Genomic DNA, 24,355 nt, shown 5'->3' with positions numbered 1-24,355 from the left:
TTTCGGGGAGCTGCCCCAATGTTGTGCATTTTCACAGTTTTAAATATTTGCCAGAACAGACCCATTTTCAAGTATTGTTGTAAAAGTAAAAGCTGAACAAAATAATTCGTACTGCTTTAGTTATTTCAGTGCTGTATTTCCAGAAAACAAAACAAACAAAATGAGAAACATACTTAGTCACTCATATTATCTTATGTGCTACACTTAGGGTTGTATTTAAACCACAGGGCTATGTTAGTTTAATATCAAAAACAAGGAGAACAGCAAGATAAACTGACTTATGGAATATTAACTTTTCTTTTTTGTGGAATAGGATCAATAGTAAAAGGCTGGAAATGAAGGCAGGTGGTCCTGAGTGTGAGATTTGGGATGTTTTATTGGTTTAAATAAAGGGATGATGATTCACTGATGACTACATAAATATCTGAAGCAAAGGTAGCAGCCTTCACAAGAACTGTAATAGTGTGGGTTTAGGAGAGGATCACTTTCGTTCACTTGGCACAGCCCAACAAGTAGAAAACACTACAACAAAGAATCTTCCACATGGCTACATTTTGCATTTGTGATGTTTCTCTGGAAATACAAATATGCTTAATACATTTAATGATCAAAAACAACTGCAAATAGGCCTGTAATTAAGTGCCAATAGGTTTTTGAATTCACAAGTCATTAACAATGCCCTATGCATAGTTTTGGCTTTGTCCAATTTTGGCACTATTTGCCCTCCATACACCAAACAAACAATGTGCGATTTTGTTTTTCTGTGGCTTAGATAAGGAACCACATGAAGCATTTATGAAGTCTTTCTGTGGTGGGAACATAAAAAACACATCATTAACACACTATAATGAGATTCAGACACAGAGAAGACAAGTGCCCTTTTCCTACATGAAATACTGTTGATAGATGACAGACACCCACCAAATGACCTCAATACTTCCATTTCTCTTTCATATTGAAACATACTCACTTTATTTTAACAACACAAAAATACCTGTATCACTTACTGTTTACTAGTAAACAGGTGTTTTTGTGCATATGGCTTTGTAGCATGTGTAGGAGTGTCCGTGGTGTTTAGACGGTCCACGTGCAGGGCTGATAAATGAGGTTCACACTGCCAATGTGACACTGCTGTGACAATCAGATACCACGCCAGGCCTGCTCCTTCCCCCTCAGGGTGTTTGTGTGTTTGTGAGTTCAAGCTCTGTCCCTGTTTTATGACAAGGGCATAACCTTCCCTGCATTGTGTGTGAGAGAGACAGAGAAGAGACAGAGAGAAAGAATCATGACTCAACAACAGCAGAAGCAAATCAGTGAAATCCTGCTTAAATCCCTCCAATGGGATTTAACACACACGCACACATGAACAACACACAAACACACGTTTGTGTCTGTGTGTCAAGCTTTTATTACGTGTAGTCCAGCTCGACTATTATGGTGTCCATAGGTCCTCTCAAGACATTACGAGGCAGTCCATGATACAAAAATGGACCCGCACTATGTTCCACATGAGGAAAGTCAGGTGAAAGGTCGCTGAGATCATAACATGAGCCGCAGCTTTCTACGCTGCCTTCAAAACAAACCACAAATTGAAATAACTTGTGGTTGACATCCAAGTTCAGCTTGGCAAATGTCAACGTTATTTTGAGATGGCTTTAATATCTGGATTCAATTTGTTGTCACCTCAATATTCATTCCCACTCAGCCATTCTGCTGTTTACATTTTAGGACTGTCAGCTCCCCTCACACAAACACTTTGACCCTGACCTTTGCTTTTTGACCCCACTTAAACCTCATGCATGACTCTAGCTTGCCCTTGCATTGCATAGCACGACTCGGCACAGTTCAGTCCATGTAGGGCATCGAAGTGTGTCACTGCCGATCTAATTATGACAGCAGTCCCCCCTCTAGCCTTTTACATCTTCTCCTTTCATCACGATGCCCTGTGACTCAGCCTGGAGAAGAGGCTATCTCGATTACACATGAACCAAGCCAAACACAAGTGTCTGATGCAACCATGTATGGGCTTATGTAATTATAATAACATAGTAATTCACCTCATGGCATGAATAGATTTAATGTTTGAGCTCTGGTTCAGCTGGATATCGTTTGACTTTGACTACAAAATGCTACATTACACAGTGAAACAGCAGCAGCTTACTGATCTTTGTGGAATACATGAGCAGATAAGACCTTGCATGCTAATTATTACTTTGGTTGGGGCCAAAACACAGGAGGTCGGTGGGCACTTTGAACTTGCAAGAAGTTTTTTAACATCTGAAAGTAAAAAACTAACTTAAAAGTACACAAAGAAAAACTTTTTAGCAATATTTTGGCTTCCCAAAAAAAGGAAATAAAAAATCATGATGCAAAATTCTGCCTCCCTCTCTCTGCTTTCAGATACTTGGCAGCTGAAACCCTACTCTAAGATTAACAGTTAAATGGGCATCATCCCATTTAATGTTGGTATTTAGCTGACCAGAGCTGTTTGTCTATGCGTGCATGTGTGTGTGTGTGTGTGTGTGTGTGTGTGTGTGTGTGTGTGTGTCTTACATTTGCTGGCAATGAAATAAAGGGCGACAAGCCCCACATTTCTGCAGTGAGAGCTACAACTGGCAAAGCAGAGAAGTGGGTCATCTATATGCCAACCGAGCAGTCAGGATCAAACTTGCATGCCTCTTGCTCTGCTTTTCAGCCTCAACAGCAGATAAAGCGAGAGAGAAAGTAGAGGGGAAGGCAGGGTAGACGAAAGGGAGGAGTGGGAGAGAGATAGAGAGAACACTGGTGTAGATGAAGATTACAGATGATTGAGGATGACAGAGAAGAAAACAGAAAACATGGTAACAGAAGCGACAGATGTTTTGATTTTAATATATTAAATTGTATACAGGATTAAGGATATTAACGGATTAAAGGAAGGCAACAATAATAAATAGAATGTGTATGAGATTGTCAGACAAGTCACACATAACAGATAGCTTGCTGTTTTCTAGCAAGCAGCGCTGTCTCATTTTCCAGTTATTGAAAGTTATTTCCCCTGTGTGTGTCTGCTTATTAATAAAGGTATTGATTGTTCAGTATGAACAACACAAACACAACTGTGGCAAGAAAGAGTGGGCAAGACAGGATGTTTGAAAAAAGAGAAGGGAAGGAAGTGAAAAGGGGCCCTGAGATGGAGTGATGCAGAGAAGGGAAAATTTGTTTTCTGTCGTTAAACAGAATAATGAAATGAGGTTAACTGAGGAGCGCTTTTGAGTACCTTTTGCTCAAGCTTATTGCACGTATGATTTATTGTGTTGAGTGCTATTGACCAGGGTTGGCTTTAATGATGTTCTCTGTATGTTCATCAGCACAGAGCATCTCTTCTGTTGCATAATGCACTTGAAACACAACTAGTTAGCCTTGTTGTATAGCTGTGTCTACACATGATGCTGGTTGTGCTTGTGAGTCAATACATCAGTCAGGTAAATTCAACTGAACACAAAAGCCTAGATTTCTGACCCAGGTCTTCTTCTTCAGTGGTATTGTTCCTGTCCTAAACCCACACATGCCAGCACCAACAGTCTGGAAGAGACGGGACAAATGAGCAAAATACTGCATTGCACTTAGTTTAAGGCTAAAACGTTTGCAGTGGAAAGCGATGTCAACTTAAGGCAGCATGGATTGAATGTCTTGCATGTTATTAAAAAAGTACTAAAATCTATGTCACCCGATGCAATTTGTCATGGGAAGCACACAACAACAAACAATTAAATGCACTCTCTCCCAGCCCATAAATAAAAACACAACTGGTATTCATACACAAAGTTTGTGCATATCCATGTATGTAGCAAGTGTGCAGACATGGTCATGTAAATACCTCAATCCACCCACACTCACAAACCCAATATCACTTGGCCCAAACAGCCAAAATACAAAATTAAAATAATAAAAACAAGAAATTCTCTTGTTTTTCATTTTTGCAGTGACTTTGTTTAGCACAGTGAGGCCCGACCCAGTTTGAAGGTAGAATGGTTGCAGTTTGTTCACTCCAGTTTTAAAAGTACACCTCAAAGCAACAGCTGGTCTTTTTTCAGAGCTGGTTTAGTCCTGCTTTCATTTGTCTCTGCCTGTTTTTCTCTCTGTTTTTTTAAACATAAGAAAAGAGGCAAAGAAAAGAAGAAAATAAATATCAAAGAAGGGTTAAAGCAGTGAGAGCTGGTGAATAGCAGGTACAAAAGAAGGATAACAAATAAAAGATGATACTGTTCAGGTATCCAAGGCCAGTCTGGTCAGTGGAACGGGTCAGTATTTGGGTGGGATGACCACCACAGGGTCACCATTCTTTGGCCGCCACATCAGCACCTGGGCATCATTGGCGTTGGGCTTGACCATGGCGTTAGGGGGGATGGGCTCATTCTTGCCCAGGATCTGAGGTTGTTCCTGGGCAAAGGGCTCGTTCAGAACAGCCCTGTGACCCAGAGGCCTCTCTGGGTCCACGTGGATGTGAAGCTGCATCCTCCAGCGGACTGTCTGCAGGACAAGTGTCTCTGAGGTGGCCTGGTTGATGGCCACCAGCCAGGTCGTAAAACTCTGGTCTCGGTGGATGCTGCTAAGCTGAGGCACGTTGCTGTCGCTGACTGGCACACCCCAGGTCACGCTGGGGTAGAAATTGTCATTCATACTAACACTGAACTTGCTGTCCTTCTTGGTGGGGCCTACGATGGTGCAGGTCTCTGTGGTGTTGCCGTACCAAGGGTAGTTGACACCATCTGAGTCGCTGATGGCCTGGATCTTGCCATCACGCAGGTCAGGGAGCTCCCAGCTTGACCTGAAATTTGAAAGGAGATAGATAGATGAGAATTTATTCAGAAATAGCTCATAGACCTTAGTCTTTTTGCACAGATGGTTACACACAGTTCTCTACACTGAGCTGGCTTTTTCAAAACTCCTAACATAGTCAGCACAACAGCAGTCAATGTGGAATAAACTGTAGCTAAGTGTTCGTTGCTTTGACACAAAATTAATCTTCCGAATTCATGAACTGTTTTTCTCACTTAAACTCAACCACCACCAAAATTCAGCCCATTTTACATGTTTGAATACTATTATAAAACTAAAAAATTTACATTAGATTTCTAACATAACCCATAGATGGATTATTTTCCGCATTGAGGTTGAACATTTATGACCTCTGTCCACATGATCAGATGTCTCTCCTTGAAGCCTGGACATAATCTGCAGTAGATTTCCAGGGGTGGAAGACTGGGTTGACCAGCACTGTCGTAAATATATCTGTAGAAACCCTACAGGTGTGTCTGGAGTAAATATATACAGTGCACATTTGTCTTGTAATGCATTACTAGAATTATTTTGGTTTAGAAAAATGAAGCCTTCTGAGGCATATTGCAGCATTTGTGATTAATTTCTGTAACATAAACTGTAAAGTAGCACAATCCATGCAGTAAACAGGTGCCATTCTTGGCTTATAAAATAATAATAATAATCGTTATACGTACTGTATTGCTACCAGGTGTTAGTGTTTTTTTTAAGTCTTTGTGTTATGAATGTTGGGAGACAAATGCGGTCAGTATCATGGATCATGAAGGGTTGATCTTGAGATGTGTATGAAGTGATTTGGTTGCATTTGGGCTGAGACACATCGCTACAACAAAATCTGCAAGGGCAAAAAAGAGAAGACAAAAAACCCCCATGAGAAACCAGTAACAAACATGCCAACTACCAAAACCACTTCCTTTGGAAGTAAAACTAGAAGTGTGCTTATTTGAAATGTTGTGTAATTGCACAGGAACATGGTGTGCATGCACAAGTACAGTGACCCGAAGTTGAATCAGAGGGTTTTCTGTAAACTGTGATGGATTTTTACAACTGGCAGTTTGGGTCATAATTTTATCATTTGCCTTCGTTTTCTCTTCCAAATAAGCGCTGCGTTTCTTCAGTAACACTAAAAGAACTGATGGCAAAACCTACAAAAATATAAACCAAGTCATAATAAATTGGGATTATAATGCACAATAAACCAAACCAAATGATTCCTATTGTAAAAACCTCTCCTGTATAATCTTTTCTGTATAAATAGCTGAAAATTTGCATCTCAATGGTGTGACAAGTCTCCCTCTTGGTATAATAGTGTATCTAACAACACATGACGGAAGCAAAAAGTTGACTCAAAGCCTCACAGTTGGATCTTTCCGCCAATTTTTCAAACTGCTGAGGAAAAATACAATGCAGCAATGAAATATTGTGACACACAGCAGGCGACGCTGAATGACTTAAGTGACCCAGTACCGCTGGTCTGTCCACCTATCGATTTTCTGCCCGCAGCAGGAAAAAGATTACCTTTCACTCCCTGGAGCCAAGGATCAGCAGAATAGAGGAGATAACAGTGTGATCACCAGCCACATGACTTACTGCCTGCTTGGCCTGGCCTCACATCGTGATTTATGTATTCACCCAGGGGGTGAGATTAGCATGTCGGGCATGATAATAGCTAGCCCTTATGTGTGCGTGTGTGCTCTTGTGTGCACATATGTACACTTCTATTTTGAAAAATCACTTAATCCTCTCAACTGATGCCTCCAAAACAATTTGCAGAAATTTATCTCTTTTTAATCAGAGCCATGAACTCAAACAGTGACTATCTGCCTCTGAATTTCTGTGGGAAACTTTTCTTATTTATCATTCATGACCACATGACGTGATATAAATCTCTGGCTTTTAAACCATACAGACAATATGGCCTCACAAGCACATGTGCTGAGCAGCATGCCATTTTCCTACAGGTGGCACTTTCCATCAAAGCTTAAACACTAAACTGCCTGAATGTTGGTTTGTTTGCCAGGTCCTGGTGAAAAATAAAAAATAAAGGATTTTATGATGAACATCATAAGCAAGAGCAGAGCAGCGAGCAGCAATAGCACGGGGGGGGTGGGGGGGCAAGCACAGGCACATAACTCAAGAGTAGACCGCACGCAGGTATAGTGAAGAGTCGTCTACCCGCCGAGGAATTTTTGATTGTGACTGTAGAAAGTATTGCAGAGGTACGGCTCACTTCCTGTTTGTGTCTTCACCAGCAGCTTTGTCACAGCCAAATGGTCTGCAACAAGAGGTGTGATTGTTTGTGACAGAGCCATGTGGACTCACTCACTTCTTTAGAAAAAAAAACTACTGTCCGACATTGTGACTCCTGCATGTCAGTGATTCCCAATCAAAGTTACTTCTACCTCAGGGGGGACATGTAAACTCATTTGATTTATGATTTAAGATTTGATTTTAAAAAATAGAACTACATATTGAGTCTTATTGTAACACCTGAACACCAGAGGTTGTGATTGAGAGTGTGTGAAAACTGGTTAGCAAGTGAGCAGAGAAGTCTATATAGTTAGATAAAGGTAATGAATAAATGGTTCAAAGTAATGAGAGAGATAAAAGTAATCGATCAACAGTTGAAATAGATAGCTAATGGATAAATGGTAAAATAGTTCAAAGTAATGGATAAATGGTTGAAACGCTTAGCTTCTGCCATAAATAATACAAATATTAAGCAAACCAACCTAAACACTGATGATTCCAATGTGTGGATTTTTTTTATTGTAACAATATCAGCTTCTAGAAAGTTAATATTATTAAATAAAAACACATTTAGAATATGATGGGTGGTGTCGATGAAGGGAGTTCATCTGATTGGGCTGTGGAAGTGCATCTGAAACAGACAGTTGGGAACCACTGCTCTAGTGGAGGGTTGAAATTTCCTGTTCACCTGTGACATGACTTAAAACCTCCAGTGACGATAAGGCCTGAACCGATATCTTAAGCAAATAATATCTGCTTTCATGCAAGATTTAGTGAAGACTGCATGAAGTTTACGGAAGAGGCAAAGAAATGTGTTTTTGACCAAACTAGATTCACTGGATCTATCTTACTGACCAAGAAAAAAAATTGTGTAATTCAGAGTTTTTGGCCGGATGACAACAGTATGATTTTGTCAAGTTTATATATAGCTTTAGTGAGAAATTGTGTATCTACTGAGGAATCTTGATCATGATTGAGCAAAAGCGATGCAGAAACACAGCTCACTTCCTATTTCTGCATCTTTGCTGTCCCATTCATTTGCATGTCACAGGCGAATTGGCTTGGCAAACTGGCTTGGAGTACCAAAACTTAAAGTGTCCAAGAGATCATTTCTTTCACAGATGGTGTAGATTGGATCAGTTTTGCAGGAGTAGAAGTAAAGACATTAGGTGCTAATGCAATCAATGATTACAGCAAGCTCCACCTGCATGTGTGTGTGTAGACTATCACACTACTACTACAATATGAAAGTTCATGACCCATATCGGACTGACACAAATGTATGAAACTTAAACAGCAGATAAATATTCGATCTAATGTTAGATTAATTTCTACCACAGTTGCTATTTTTAGGACAACCCCGAAGGCCTCATATCATCACAATACACACTGGTATGTGCATCAGCACGTGTGCACACCACACCTGTTCATAAATATACTCATACGGTACAAACCGCACCAAACCATACCTCAGTCAAGCAATTGTAAAAGAAAGCAGAAAACAACAGGAGGAAAGACACTGAATGTGTCCAGAATCCAAAACACATCATCATCAACAGAGAAATCCTCCACATTACCATCCTCAGCTGTTCAGTCCAATTACAGCTTCGCTGATGCTTTATTGCCATCAAAGAAACTACTTAGTATGAGAGTCTCAGCAGCGAGAACAGAATCATCTCTTGTAAGGTGGCCTTGATATGCTTGTGAAGTTCTGTCATTATCTGCCTTCGCTGAAGAAGATGACTGCTTATACAGAAGTTTAATGAAGTTCATATTTGAATATGTTGATAATGTATAAAAGCAGATTTTTGAGTGCAAGAGCTACAGGGGTAGACAAAAAAAATGTAAATATGGCCGAAGAGGGGATCTGGCTTTGCAAACACTGCTGCAAAGGTGGGGGGGGGGGGGGTGCATTCCAACAACCCTATATATAGTACTATATATATATCTGTTACATGGTTGGTTAGTTCTAGCGTGTGATCGCTATTCTTGTTTGTTGATGGTTTGTCTACATGCAATATATTCAGACATGATTTTTGAGAATGTTAATTCTTAATTTTGTGATTGCTTTGGGTATAATTTCTCTGTAGAACTGTTAACTGTCTTATTTTGCTTTGAAACACATCAAAGTGCTGACCACCATTGCTCTCTAATAGCTAACAAATGCTGCTAACTGGCATTTAACCTAATATGAGTGCAACTTTTTAGGAGCCTTTGAATTCCTTTTCAATACAGAATTCACAATGTTTTGCAATTTTGGTGGTTAAAGCCATCTTTAAAAGAATCTTTTTACGATGTGGAAAAACTGAGAAGAAATATTGATTATCTGGCCATTCTTAAAGTCAAGTCCAATACACTTGGTATGAGTAATTGTCTCGGTTTTGGGCTTCAAGATTGGGAGCTATTCTTCTTGTTGTTTACATTCATTTCAAAATTGAACATTTCCGAATGGGTCAATGTTCCTCTGAATAGAAACAGTACATCACTAACCCGAAAACAACTTAACAAAAGAGCGCGATTATTAAACTTCAGCTAGATAAAAGAGTAAATATTCACAATAACATTGTGCAGTTTGGATAGATGGATGGAAACGGTAATTACTGTCAACACAAATGCAGTTTCCAAAAAGGCATCGATCAGAGTGGACTTTTAGAGAGTAATTGAGGGCTCTCTCGATTTTCTCACCATCTCACTCTCTCCCTCTCTCTCACACACACACACACATGTACACACATGCAGGGCCATTCTGGGGCTGGGGTGATGGGGAGGGGACCATGGTGTCTCTAATCTTAGACATGCAGCACTCAAACATCCTCTGCTGCAATGTCTACAGATAAAGCATATTCTGAGAGCATGTCAGCTTGTGGTTGGCCACTACAGGATGCCTGCCTGTCACACATTTGTGCCAGTGTCCACACACACAAACATAAACTCACACACCAACACTGAGCACAAAAAAAAGAGAAAGAAAAAGACAAAGAATGAGAAAGACACCTGTTTATAATCATTCTCTGTCATGAGCATGAAATTGTTTATGTGTGTCTTGTTTATAACCAGTGGTGCAAAAGAACTGTGTATTGACAAGTGAAGGATCTGAAAGGTCAGAGCAAATACTTTCCATCACAATACACTCTCTCATATCTGTCAGAGCTTTTCAGTACTTTGCGGCCTATTCCTATAAATGTAGCGTCCATTTCGAATGTGCTAACGCTGACGTGTGTGAGTGTATATGGCATGAGGAAGTGTGTGTTTTCTCAATGCAATGTGCAGATTGGTGCTTGTGTACAGTTGAGAAACTCAGATGCAACTGTGGACTAGTTTCACTACTTCCACTGAAGCGTAGTTTTAGTATTATTAAACAGGAACACCGACAGTATCATAACTCTGCCCTTAAAGTTACACTACTTTTTTTTCTCGTTCAGTAATAAGTACTTTAAGTTAGGTTTCTTTTCCCTATATCTAAACTCATTAAAACCTTGGTCTGCATAGCCTAATATCAGGGATGGTTTATGGTAGATGTTGTTGGCCTAAAATGTTCAAACTTTCCATGTAGTTTGAGTGAAAGCATTTCTCCAAAAGTGTCTTGAGGAATATGTTTTCATCAGATATTAGTAAAACTGTTAACATGGAGCATCACCATTTAGTTATGTTAGCTTACCATTTATTTTCTAAATAAAGCCTATGTATGATAGATAAAGGGAATCACCTCAGCAAATCCATTAAATGTGAAATTTTTTTATGCAAACCTATTTTATTCTTCTTGTCTGTCGATATATACCTCTAATATGTTATAACAAAGTGATAACAGAATAATCTGAATATTTGCTGAGTTTCTTTAACGCATGATCACAGTTCTGGTAACGTGAAGATGGACCTGATGGTTCAAATTAACCGAGCCAACCGTGTTTTAAATTATACATAGCGTAAACTGAATTGTGGCTGACGTGTCAGTTCCAGCAAGTTAGCATCACTTTTATTAATCAGTGTTAGGGGTTAATTATCCTTATTTCTCATTAAGAAGCTGCAAACCAAATGTGTTCAACACATGCTCATCATGATCGTCAAAGCTTGAGCACCACAGAATGAAACGAATAGAGCCCGTGATACTCACATCCCCTTAGTTCCGTACGTGTTGTAGAACTCCATGTGGTTACAAGCTTGAATCCAGCCGATGGTCCATGTCTCTTTACGGGCTACTGGTGGCACCAGAACCCGGGCAAAAGCTCGGAAGTGCGGTGTCCGGTAGCGCAGGACCACGCTGGATGACTCGTCGATGCTGGTGGGGTTGGAGTCGATGGAAGTGTTCACCTCCAGGACGATGATACTGTCTCGGAAACTCTTGGGCTTACACCTGATACTCTGGATACAGCCCATTGCATTAAATAGCAACACAATCCACCACAACGTCCAGAGGTCTGGAGAAGGAGAAAGACGCATGGGAACAGGAAGAAAATCACCAAAGTTGGATCGTGTTTCCCCCTACAAAGATGCTCACTAGAACAAAAGGCGTTTAATCACAGCAGAATGTCTCATTTAAAAAAAAATCCATGCACCTTTGATCCAAAACTACTGTCAGAGAGAAGGGGGCAGGCCTAGAAAATCTTCATATTTGAAGAGCTCATCATGCTTTCCGGTGCGTAAAAGCAGCCTCGCCAAATATGTGCAGGTACAATAACTTTCTTTATCCGTGCACTGGTGTTTTCATGCTGTCAAGTTACAACTCATTGCCTCTTGTATGTGCTCTCTCGCACAAATACTTGACCTTTTGGCAACATGCATCCATTGGAAAGGTGCGCGTAAAAGGTTCAGGTTAATTATGAGCTAAATAATTCACAAAAAGTACTAACATTACACGTTGGCGTCATGTTCTCTTTTCTTTGTCATTATAGGCTCATCTCTGGACAATCATCCAATGGCTAAAGCTCTATCTGGTGACAAGAATCATAATCAAAAATGTTATGCCGGACAAATGGCAGCTCAGGTGTGACACTCACATTGCATGGAGCAGCTTGATGTCCATGTAATCCGCAATTGCTTCACTTCATCACAATGAAAAAAGTGCAATTTAACGGTTTAGGAGCGTACGTTATTACGTCAATACAACATGTGTGGATTAAGGGTTCGTGCAGAGCAATTGCATGAATTGTGGTCTATTTTTAGCCGACCAAAAAAAAAAAAAAAAAGACAACATGCAAAAAGAAGTCTACCTATAAAACAACCCACTGGAAAGTCTCCAGTGTCTTCAGCAGCGTGAGATCCCGGAGATATTCAGCATGAACGGCGGCTCACACAGTTCTTCGGTCAGAGAGGTATTTCCGTTGTCTCCTTCACACCCGCTCCCGTTATTTTTCCCCAAATTGCTGCAAACGATTTCACCGTCCCACAGAGAGAGAGGTAGCATTTCCACTGACATTTAAATCTGGTCGAGTTTGAGACGGAGCACCGCAACATCCAGAGGACACCGCCGGGTCAACTTCAGCACCCATTTCACCGGATCCATTCTTAAATTTCAAAAATAAAAAATAAAAAAATCTCTGGAGGGGAGGAGTGACAGCTGTCACATAGTTCGTCCGAGCCGACAGTTGCGGTCCTCTCTACGGTTGGGATGCAGTTCAGCCTAAATTCCTGCACAAGCTGTCATTTCTCCGTGCTCGTCCCATCGCAGCCACACACAGCAGGTTCACCCCGCTACGCATTGGTCTATTTCAGCTGCCTGGGAAGCAGCTTTATTAAGTATCTTTGAGACGACATTTCCGCCCCGAGGTGCAGGAATGCTGGGAAATGTAGGCAGAGCGACGTCTACCGGTTGCGGTAAATTGCAGGGCATAAATATTCTAAAAGCTGCATTGAGTAGATGTGCCCACGAGGTTTTTATACAGGATACAAAACGTGCCAAAGGGTTAGCTTGTTTTTTTGTTTCTTTGTTTGTTTTGGAGACTTCTGTAACTTAACTGCATTGAGCTGCATTGAGCTGCAATGAGGCATTTATACAGAAAACTGAAATGACTCAACATTTGAATTCCTCGCCTCACATCAGCTTCTAGGAACAGCCTCTGTGCCATGATGATGGGAAATTTTGTGGCATTTTAATTGACTCATCCCTTTTATAAACGTGTTCAAATAGGAATAAGCTAATCAATTATTATTATTATAGGTATTAAAATTATATAATTTAGAACTATTTATTTAGAAAGTATTATATTACAATTAATATCATATATCATGTACCTAATTAATAGTAGTCAAACTTAAATAATTAATTGATTATCAAATTAGTAGCAGATTAATTTTCTGTCAATTGACTGACTGATTAGTAATCATTTCAGCTGTAATAATGATAACAACTTCACTTGTGATTAGCCCCTACTTATCTTTTTTCATTGAAATATAATTGTAATTTATAATTGCAATTTAGCTTTTGCAATAATTTAACATCAACATTTATGCCAATAAAGTTGATTTGCTTTGATTTGATTTGATTAATCAGTAATAATAAGTTATCAATAATCAATATGATCTGATCATTATATTTTGTTCACTGTTGTGTGCTGTGAAAAGTATGCCAAAAGCGTTTCTTCTTAGTGATCAATGAGGTTATTTTTATTTCCCACAAAACAACCAAAAAACACACATTTATTTACATCATTTACTCACATTTATTTTATTGTTTTTTGTTCATCATTGGATTGTATAACTTTTAAAAACCCTCCCTGTGCCTCTGTGATGACGGCAGCATACAGGCGCGCCTCTGTCCTGCCGCTGTCTGTTTAAGCACCTTGGAGAACTCCTCTCCTCCACAGAGCGCACCGCAGAGGTTGAATCGCAAATGTGCGTAAACTACGTCAAATCCGCACGGAATAACCAATTGCTGCACTGACTGGGCTGCCTTGTCTTCACCCTTTGTTGATGATTTTGATCTGCCCGTCAACTTTTTCAATTTTTACCTGCATCGCTTTGTGCCAGAACCTATTTCCCCTCGCTGCCTGGATATCTGAGGTTTTATGGAGACTACAGGAGAGATTTAGAGTGATGCTGTACGTGTGATTCATGGCTGGATATCCATCGCCTGGTAAGATGACAACACTGTGTCTTGCGTATGTCTTGCACATTTTCAATACTAGAGAAAACACTGCGCTCAGCGAGGCACCTGTTCGCCGTGTGCTTGTGCAATGTTGTGGCGTAACAAGATGCTTATGCTGTTATTTTATCTCCATGCTGTAGATCGGGTTTCACTGGATTGGCCGAAGCAAATGCCACTCAACACAGCCTCCCAGCCTGCATGGGTCGCGGTATAAACAGCATGGCCATCGCGCATTCCAGTGTCTAAATATATCTATTAAGGCCACAGGAGGGGGAGGACTGGTGTAGGGGGTTTATCCTGGGACATTTTACTGCTGTGGTAAACTCGCACCACTTGAATTATCTTCCGGAGATTGACATTGTTGCGCCCTCAGAGGAGAAATCGGCCCTATCCAAACATGCCCTCGAGTTACAATGTTAGATCCAGGACGCGGGAGAGAAACAGCGTCCTGAGCAGACCTGAGTTCATGTCCCTGAACCACCAGCCCCCGCGAAGCGGCGGCCCTTCTGAAAGCCGAGGCAGTGCAAGGCGACCCGGTCAAATCAAGCACCAAACAAGCCAGCCAAGTGAAGAACCTACCGACAGCGGCAGCAAGGACAGGAGAGAGTCCAACAAAATGCCAGAGGAAGACTGTATGCAGCTGAACCCTTCATTTAAGGGAATAGCGATGAACTCCCTCCTCGCCATTGATATCTGTCTGTCCAAGCGCATGGGGGTGTGCGCCTACACGTCGTCCTCCTGGGGAGGCTGCCGCTCCATGGTCGGCCTGTTAGCGCTTACAGGGCACGGTATCACGTGGATCATTGGCACTATAGTGTGTCTCACGAGGAGTAATACTCTGGCTGGGCAAGAGGTCCTGGTGAACCTGCTGCTTGGTAAATAACACAATCATCAACCTCTCCAAATCACCATAACTGCAGTTCATCCTTAAAATACACCACACACGTGCGCGCCACGGCTGCATGAAACAAGCACCTAAAAGCTCACAATCTACTTTTGACTTCTTCTGCATGAAACTGATGCACATTCACAGCATGACATCACACTGTCAAAACTTGCATAGACTTTCAGCCTGTTTTCTTCCCACCTGCTGTGAAGTCAGACAGACGTGCCAATCGCCACTGTGTTGTGATTATAGTCCTCTTGTGACACGCAAGATTAACACTTTCTCACAAGGCATATTTGACAATGGGTTTATAAATCGTTATCAGCATGTCTTGTATTAATGCTGCATAGATCAAGGAAGGAGGAAGAGGCCTTCACAACATAGAAACCTTAAGAATGTTCTCACATATGAGTTATTACTATTTTCATAGCATTAATAAAGCCATTAAGTAAAGGCTCATAAACCTGTCATAAGGTGTGACTTATTAGAAAGTGGTGCCAGATTGTGTTTTCAAACCCATGCACTTTATCATTATGATTACCACTTGATTAATATTATGCTGATTGGCACATCTGACTGTCCTTCAGCGACAGAGAAGGAAAAAAAATGCAAATTCAGACTATAACAGAGAACAAAGACATCAGCATGTGTCAGTTTTGTGCAGTAATGTCTACATTATGTATGAAGAAGGATGGTTATTATGTTGCAGATTTCCTGTCTACTTAGCATTTTCAAGTACTGCTTTGACAATCATCCCACATAGTCTAATGTAATCCAATACTATAGTCCCATAATAATACCTTTGTGAATCTCATTTATGATCATCTCATGAGGCTTCTGTTCAGTTTTTGTTGACATTATGTCAGAGAGGTGTTGGTTTAACTCTACATGTTACTGTATGTGATGTATGAATATAATACAGCCACACACTGCTTCACAAATACAAATATTTACAAAGGTTATCCTTCTGCAGCACTTGCATTACACTGCATGATGGTTCATGATATTATGTTGACTAGACGTGTTCAGTTCATGTTAACTCTGAGTCTTCGAGGTGAACTGACTGTAGGCCCACTGAATCACCGTTGTCAGTGACTGAATCAGTAGCTTTTAGCAGTGCTCCCTTCGCTGGTGTGTTTGAGCTCCGTCTTTAGCTCAGCTGGGATAGACAGTATGTTACTTTTGCGTTAAAAGCTCGTTAAAAGGTTACAAAAGCCACAAAAACTACTATGAAGTGATAACTGTCGCAAATATAAAAGTCCTAGTTTTGTACTAAACTGGATGTTAACAGCATGGCACTGGTATTATTGGTGAGTCACTTAGCTTAGAAAAAAGTGAACAAATAATCCATAATATATAGTCAGCGACTACGAATCTTGAATCAGCAAAATGTTTTGTTTTTTCCTCCTTATGCTGACCCTAAAACAAGATGCCTTGGATCAATGCTTATTCAGCAGCTAATGGATTCTCAAACATTTATAAATCAAAGTTCCCCAGACATTAGTCGTTAGTAGCCTTTATTTTAAAAGGTTTTGTCCTATGGATCCATACATAAAATATCTTTGTTACTTATTCAGTATTCTATTGTTTGCCTGTTTCTACTAATGGTAATATAATAGCGTTAAGCAGCAGTACAGCAGCACATTTTATAAACAATTCTGCACCAAAGAGCACAGACTACATGAGATGTTTTTTTTTCTTAGGGAAACTGAGTGTGTGTGTGTATGTGTGCAAGCAAGTGCACATGCATACACATACACACAGTCTCAGGCCAAACAGATTATTGACCAAAAAGCAGTACAAATCTCCTGGCTGTAGCTACATTGAGCTCTGATTGGAAGCCGGTAAATCTCTGGATTTGGGACACTGTTGCATTGTCGAGTCCCAAATGCTTGTTCATTATTTGCTGGTCTGGGATCATTTCTAGTCTATTGAGGTCTGTCAGGAGAAAATCTATGAACATACCGAACACTGGGTGGGGAATTAATATTTAATGCTGGCTGAAATTCTGTTTTGTTTTTAGCTTTTTACAGGGAAGAAATCAGCCAAGATTGGTCTGTTGGGGTTAGTTTAACTCAGACCGCTGTTCAAAAATATTTCCCATATAGTGTTTTGAAAACATAGTCTAGTCACACAATGACTGGATCTGTCTAAAAGACTACAGAGCTTGTCAGAGACTCCAAAAGTAGACCTTGACTGTGCAGAGGGTGTTCCCAACCTTATCAACCTCAGTGTAGTGCTGCTTTGGTGTTTTCTGGTCTCTGCCTCTGTGTGACTTACAGTCTTTACTCCACTGACCTAGTTGCTCCATTTCACAAAGAATCCATGTTTACCTCACATAATGCATCTCCATTCAAATTGTGGGGCTCAAGGCATCAAAATGTTGCTAAATTGACATGGTTCTGTTTGCACTAATTACTCAATGTATGAACCATATCAGTGCCAAATTGCTGTTTTATCAGGCATTAAAAACTTAGTGGAAAAAAATCCAAATGTTCACATTTTAGTGGCAACTCTTGAAAACCTTTGCTACATTCAGTTGTGAAAGTTTTGATGTATGTCTTCCGTGAGTCATTGAATGCATGTACCATCCTTAGCCACCTATTTGTTCAGTTGGATGTTTGAGCTTCACTGTGCAGAATGACATATGTGCAGAGTTTGACACTAGAGTTTCTGTGTTTACTAGAAATCTGAGTGTACGGCGTGTATGTACGAGCAGGATTTGCGACATAACAACTAGTTTTGGAGCCGATCTATTTGCTGTATACAACTTACAGAAGTGTGATGTGGAAACTTGAAGCCTCCAGTGCACATACACTGAGAATGGACTTCTCAGTGAAGCATCTTGTGTCAAGTAGTTAAACTTTTGCAATGAACAATATTTGCATAGATTCAGGATTTTTCAATGAGGGAGGAGGATGGATGTCATTTTAAGGATTTTTTATCAAAGGTAATTGAACTTTTTTTGTGAAAAAAACATATCAATTTATTATTTTAAGCAGAATATTTTATGTGTTTTAAAACATGACTGGAGGGGATTTTTAAATCTTAAAGTCACTTCTTTGAAAAATGTGTCCAATATAAGAACGTGTTGCTGTTTATTACAGGACTGCACTGCAAGTACACAGATTTAATTGCAACAATATCACCCTTTATAAAGGGATTAATGAGGCAGAGTTTGGTGAACTCTAAATGCCGACTTTCTTGTACTGTAGTTGAGGCCTGTATGGATGGTGATAGGAACAAACAGACATGATCAAGCCATGCTCACACAGCTGTTGCCTTTAATTCATTTTTCATTATGCTTGGTGGCTTGGCTCAGTATTTAGCACTACGTTTCAAGAGGCTTACCTGTGTGCAGCTCTTGTTTTTCTGTTGGTGACAAGAATTCACCAATACAGTCATTAAACTGGCTTTAATCTATATTTTTATATTGACAGTTGATCACAGGACTATTTGTATGTGAAAGGAGACGCCCAAAGTGACAAACCCACAGAGAATTTTCACTTAATTATCACTCATTATCTTAAAGTTTCAGTCCACTCCCACCTTTCCAACTTTCATGAGCATTGTTTTTGCCCACAGAAAACAGCTGTTTCCGGTGAAAAAAAACTGTAAAAAATCCACTGTACACAACCTCTGCAGCACCAAACTGCAGACAAATGAAGTTAGCGATTAGCTGGTGAACGTAGTGGAGCATTTAGAGCCAGATATTTTGCTCAGGAGTTGGTAGAGACCAAAAAAAAAGCCAAAATCAGAGTGAATACTGGACATACATTCATAAGTTGGATACAAACACAACTAAGTAAATACTATTATTTCTTCATATTTGCTGGATGTGTAAATACACAACTTAAAAGGTGGTAATACTATATGTAGTGTTATGTTTACAGCTAGTTTCCACGATCCTCAAGTGGCCAAAATATTAGTTATTACAGGTTTAAATAGACTGATTTGACAGGTTTTCATATTAAATGTTCAACCTTTGTATTGCCATAGAAACTAGACAGATGTGCAATCTCTCAGTTTGGGGCGGCAAAAATCTCATCATCAGATTTGTAAGATACGATAATATACATTTTATTGTCTTAGGGAATTTTCTCTTGGGTTCAGCACCACTTCATCACAAAGCATTTTTCTCCAGACGTACTTAGCAGCATCCTTACAATCATTCATACAGAAAAATACATTTAAAAAAAACTTAAGTTCATACATTGAACAGAAAAAACACACACACCAAAAAAAGAAACACACAAAATAATATAAAACCAATACAACTGATAAAACCAGTAGGATAATATTGCACTAGTTTTGCACGTTGTGCCAGGATATTACATGTTGCACATTATCAGTTGTAGATGAAATCACTCATCTTGACAAGGGAAAGTAAAACATCATATAATCTATCTAGAGTTGAACACTTTCCATAAAGCAAATTAGAACAGCAGCAAAAGTGGTATTTACAGTAGAGATGGGCTTGCAAACCTTCCTTCCAATCATGGCCACCTTATAAATGACTCTTGCTATGCTGATCATAGTGGTTTTGATGTTCTCTACCCTGATCTGGCCTATAGATCACGCACATGCAAGTTTATGTTATAAATGTTCTGCAAATGATTTTCTGGCCACAGTGAGTCAGTTAAAATGACAAACTAATCTCTCTCTCACTCTTGCTGCGATTTTAAAGAAACTCAGAGCACACAAGGCATAAATAATTGTGCTAGTGCTCTTTTATTCTCTTTTACTCTTTATCTTAACTTGATACTGTGAGAAACAATGGGCATTGTGGGTTTTTTCCTCACAATGCAAGTTGATCTGCGGCAGTCCTGACCAATTATATGCCAACACCCGATACACTTCATGGGAATGAAGTTTCTGTTCTCAATATAGCCGGCTTGAGTAAATCAATTTAAATTTAAACAGTGAATCTGCATTCAGCATCCCAGGAATCTGACTTACTGATGGAGAGTGTTTGTGTGGTTCTGTGCGATCAATAACTGGAGCCTGGTTTCAAACGTGTCATCATGCTGTGCTGAGTGCAGTTGCTCTGTCTGTCCTGGTTTCAAAGCCCAGAACACTGAAAAACTCTCTACAGAGACATCACACACACACTGCAGAACAAAAATCCAAAAGAAATCACACAGTCTGCCTGCATGAGAGAGTACAACTTTGAAAAACACTGACATTCTGCAGGAAAAAAAAAGATACAAAAACGATGTTGTTTTGTTAATCATTGATGTATTGAAACAAAAAAAAAACTGTCAGGGCAAACTGTACTGTGACTGTTGTTTCAGTTAGTTGAAGGGCACCGCGGACAGACGTGTCCTTACATCTGATAATATGATGTGTCATTTCTTGGCTCACCTTCTGCCTCCTCTCAGTACTTCTTAGATGCGGACTGCCAGGAGGCACCATGGGGCCCTGCGGCAAACTGTCCTCACTCACATCACACCAGTTTTATTGTCTACTTATTTTTTTGCTAGCCTGCCCACCTCTCCTTTGTTCCTTCATCTCTTTCTTTAGCATTTAGATTTTTTTCCCCCTCAGTGATTATTAAAATGACACCACCTCACTAGCCTGCTTGTAAGCAGCTGGAATAGAAGTTAAAATAACGGCATGTCAAGACAGTGAGTGGGCGACTGGAAAGAGAAGTAAGGTAATATAACCAATATGTCAGACAAGTGATAGTTATGTAGTGCAGGGTTGGTTGAGTGTGTGTGAAAATGGCAGACTTGAACAGTAGTTAAAGATGGCGATGGAAGGGATATTTTTAGGAGAGGCATGGAGTTATAAAAGGCATCTGCAAATGTCTGTTATGTGGACTCAGATGCTGCTTAGTAGTGTATTACTTATTATTCTTGCTCACCAAGATATTTCTTTACATATGTACTGTAGTTGTTTTCTGCTCTATTCAAAGACGCAGATAAAACACATTCAAAGCTACTGTGGCTGTCCGTTACTCTCATCTGTTAATGATCTGCCTATCAGTATTGTTCAGTCATTCACTGTTTACAGGTTTACACAAAATGCACAAATGAATTAGTGTGAGGATATGATAATTAGTCCTACAAGTTCAAAGTTCAGAGTGATGCAGTTACTCTGTTTTTCGTGATTTCACTGTCCTCATGAAAGTTTATGTGCACCATTCAAAGTTATAGTTTTAAATGGGAAAACTTTATTTCCAATATGGTGGTGTCCCAAGGGAAATAGTAATTCTGTTAAACAAAATTATTGTTTACTTTTTTTCCAACTTTTCTCTATTTTTTGCTTTTTTCCCCCTGTGAAATAGAAGATACTTTCAACTTCTACACATCCAAAAATCTTTAAAATAAGACAATCTGACTGAATTGCTTACAAATCATGTTTTAGCAGATTATTACCAGTGTTGGGTACAGTGTTCAGTGTCTCTCTTTTATGTTTGTGTAACTGGATTGAACTGAACTGATTTGGGGTTCTGGGGAAAACAAAACTTTTTACTGAGTGGAATAAACTGAGATTACGGGACAAGTTAACCTTTTGCATTAAAAGTGACGCAAAACTTAATTTCCCTAGTAACTAATTGCTTTTTATATGCAGTAATTGGTAAAGCAATTCAGTTACTTTTTCAGAGAAGTAACTAGTAACTGTAACTAATCACTAATTTTCAGTAAATTGCCCAACACTGGTTATTATTTATAGGGGTTACAAGCAGACATTGCTTCATTGTGAGGGGTCATAAGCCAAAAAAACAGAAATTTAGCAGTAATTTAGGACGTGTGGTCCTAACACTGGAACAACAGGCTCATAAAAAATGATTAGTGCATAACTATGCATTTTCCAGTGGTGGAAAGTAAGTCAATTTACTGAAATACTGTATTGTACTTAAGTGCAATTTTGAGGTGTTTGCACTTGACTTGAATGTTTCCATTTGTCAGATGTCTATGAGCTGTCACTATTTCCACCAAAGAGGAATTTCCCATCTAAACTTCTCAGATTGTTTTATTTAAATGAATATACAAGGCTCGAAGAGGTAAAACAATCCAACATTTCTGAGAAAATTAAATATTAAAGAAAAGTCCAAAAATGAATATAAATTTGTGTAGCTCAGTTTTTCTTCTTTTCTAACCCATTAATCATCTGACAATGCCTGAGATTTATCTGAGGTGTATAGAAAGTATGAGGTCATTGAAATAAGCTTCACCTCCATCAGTTATAAACAGTAAAATGCTGCTTCTTCATTAATTCATTTGAATTAACCATCTAAAAATTAAATATTTAATAATATATCACTCACAGGGTCCATTTTTCTGTCTTTCTTTTTTTGATACTTGTCTAAGTTATACCACATCAACAAAAATTTAATCCAACTCTCATTTTTTGTGACAGCCCTCATCCTTGACGTCATGACGGTGGCTGGGGTCCAGAGACTGGTGAAGCGCAGAGGACCCTGGGAGATGACGCCGGGCTTCCTGGACTGCGTCGCCATGGACATGTACTCCTTCCCTGCTGCGCATGCCAGCCGGGCCGCCATGGTCTCCAAGTTCCTGCTGTCCCACCTGGTCCTGGCTGTGCCGCTTCGCATCCTGTTGGTGCTGTGGGCCTTCCTGGTGGGCATGTCTCGGGTACTGCTGGGGAAACACCACCTAACAGATATGGTGTGTGGCTTTGCTCTGGGCTTTTTCCACTTTAGCTTGATGGAGACGGTGTGGCTCTCATCAAACACCTGCCAGACTCTTATTTCCATAAGCACCCTCAGCTGGAGCCCCTTTTTCTGAGCTTTTGATACGACGCTATGATAGCACACAGGGCTCATTTGATACTTGCATTGTCAAGGACTTAGGTCCAGTGAAGTTATTTTTGCAAGAGTCAGATTATTGCAGGTTGTGAACAGAGAAGCAATAACATTTGGATGCAGATGCTGACTTGCATGTAATGCCTAAAACACATCAGGCAGGTCACAAGATCTAAAAGCTTCAAAAATTCTAATATCTCCAGTGAAATCTACTCACACACAACTAAACTCCATCATTTCAATTACAATAAGCACTAACAATAAAGGCAAAATTAAGACAACTGCAAACTGACAATGACTTGGTGAAAATGTGCATAAGCTGGAAGATAAAGATTTAGATTTTATACAGTTTATTCTAATTCTTTCTTGTGCCTCTTCTTCTTTACCACTTTACTTTTTTTCATCTTCCTCTTCTCTCAGTTTTCTTTAAATATTTGTGCTATTATTTGAGATTTCATTGGTAAGTGAGATAGTGAAATACTTGAATAGTGTTGAGCACTGAATAGAGTTTGGTGTAAGGCTGTAATATTGGATTTAGCACTAAAATATATAAGTAATTGTTGTTTGGATATTCCACATTGTTTCTAATTGGCATGGCTATTACAATATGTTTGTATCTTCCTGGTGGGATTCTGTTCTTTTAACTGTACATTTATCAAATATGAACTTATTTTAGATGATACTGAATTTAGCTGTTTGTGCCACACTTGCACAGAATTAGTATTTTTATTACAGGGTCAAATGTAATTTCCTACAATTTATGCTCTAATGAGTTTAAATCTTTTTTTATATATAGTAGATATTTCTCCTCAGCTCTGCACATTAGCATAACTGATGTTTGAAGTTTGTTCGTCAGTGATACTGATTCTGTGCCCCACTAAACAAATGTGTGTGGATGCCGACATACGAAGCAAAAATATCAGTTTGATGAAGTTATATCTTTCTTTTCAATTTAGTCATAATTTCTTTTCTTAATATGTCATTGACTATGAAACCAAACCTGCTGTTTTTTTTTTGTTTGTTTGTTTTTTTTTGTGCCAAAATTATTTCAGTGCATTGGTTTGGTGTGTAAATACAGTTTCATGTACTTTAGCTTGATTTGTTCTGTACATGTATTTCATGTTTTTTCTTTTTTTTCCATCTCATTAATAAAACGAGGTGGACTGTCAGTAAAATGTGGATGCCTTTGTATTTTTTTTTTTGTGACCATAAAGATACATAATAGTCCAAAATCTTTGTTTTTGTATTCATTTTCAGGGATAATAGTCATAGTGGTTGCTTGCAAGTGAGGGCGTGTGTGCATATGTTCATCTAAAATACAAGGTTTTGCAAATATTGTGAAATGATATTTGCTGTGCAGCAGCTAGACTGAAACATTAAACAAAAGTGGAGAATAATGTTTATGAATCATTTGAATCCTACAGCAAGCATGACTTCCTGTTTAGAAGGAGGCTTTCCACAACAAATTGCTCCAATTGCTTCAAACATCACATGGACTATGAGGCATCACATGGTGCAACAACTTGTAAATGTACTTCACATGGAG

At 39.4% G+C, this 24,355-nt stretch overlaps 2 protein-coding genes across 8 annotated transcripts; one reads left to right on the top strand and one right to left on the bottom strand.

Annotated features, from left to right (window-relative positions):
• fam78ab (family with sequence similarity 78 member Ab) lies at positions 1 to 14,820 on the bottom strand. 7 transcript variants are annotated; one of them, XM_044333836.1, is made up of 3 exons: positions 14,732 to 14,820; positions 11,183 to 11,486; positions 1 to 4,810 (listed from the first exon to the last, which is right to left on the bottom strand). In XM_044333836.1, exons 2-3 carry the CDS (start codon positions 11,443 to 11,445, stop codon positions 4,285 to 4,287), a joined length of 789 nt encoding a protein of 262 aa, XP_044189771.1. In that variant the 5' UTR covers positions 11,446 to 11,486; positions 14,732 to 14,820; the 3' UTR covers positions 1 to 4,284. The 7 variants fall into 7 exon arrangements, with proteins under 7 accessions (XP_044189771.1, XP_044189769.1, XP_044189767.1 ...); XM_044333834.1 differs by lacking the exon at positions 14,732 to 14,820 and adding an exon at positions 12,295 to 12,941; XM_044333832.1 differs by lacking the exon at positions 14,732 to 14,820 and adding an exon at positions 12,279 to 12,940.
• Positions 13,550 to 23,104, top strand: LOC122968516 (inactive phospholipid phosphatase 7). Its single transcript, XM_044333828.1, has 3 exons — positions 13,550 to 14,140; positions 14,293 to 15,027; positions 22,404 to 23,104. Exons 2-3 carry the CDS (start codon positions 14,550 to 14,552, stop codon positions 22,790 to 22,792), a joined length of 867 nt encoding a protein of 288 aa, XP_044189763.1. The 5' UTR covers positions 13,550 to 14,140; positions 14,293 to 14,549; the 3' UTR covers positions 22,793 to 23,104.
• The last annotated feature ends 1,251 nt before the right edge of the window (positions 23,105 to 24,355 follow it).

The sequence above is a fragment of the Thunnus albacares genome, chromosome 18 (genome assembly GCF_914725855.1).
Source record: "Thunnus albacares chromosome 18, fThuAlb1.1, whole genome shotgun sequence".
Lineage (NCBI taxonomy): Eukaryota > Metazoa > Chordata > Actinopteri > Scombriformes > Scombridae > Thunnus > Thunnus albacares.
This window is presented reverse-complemented; position numbering and strand designations above follow the sequence as displayed.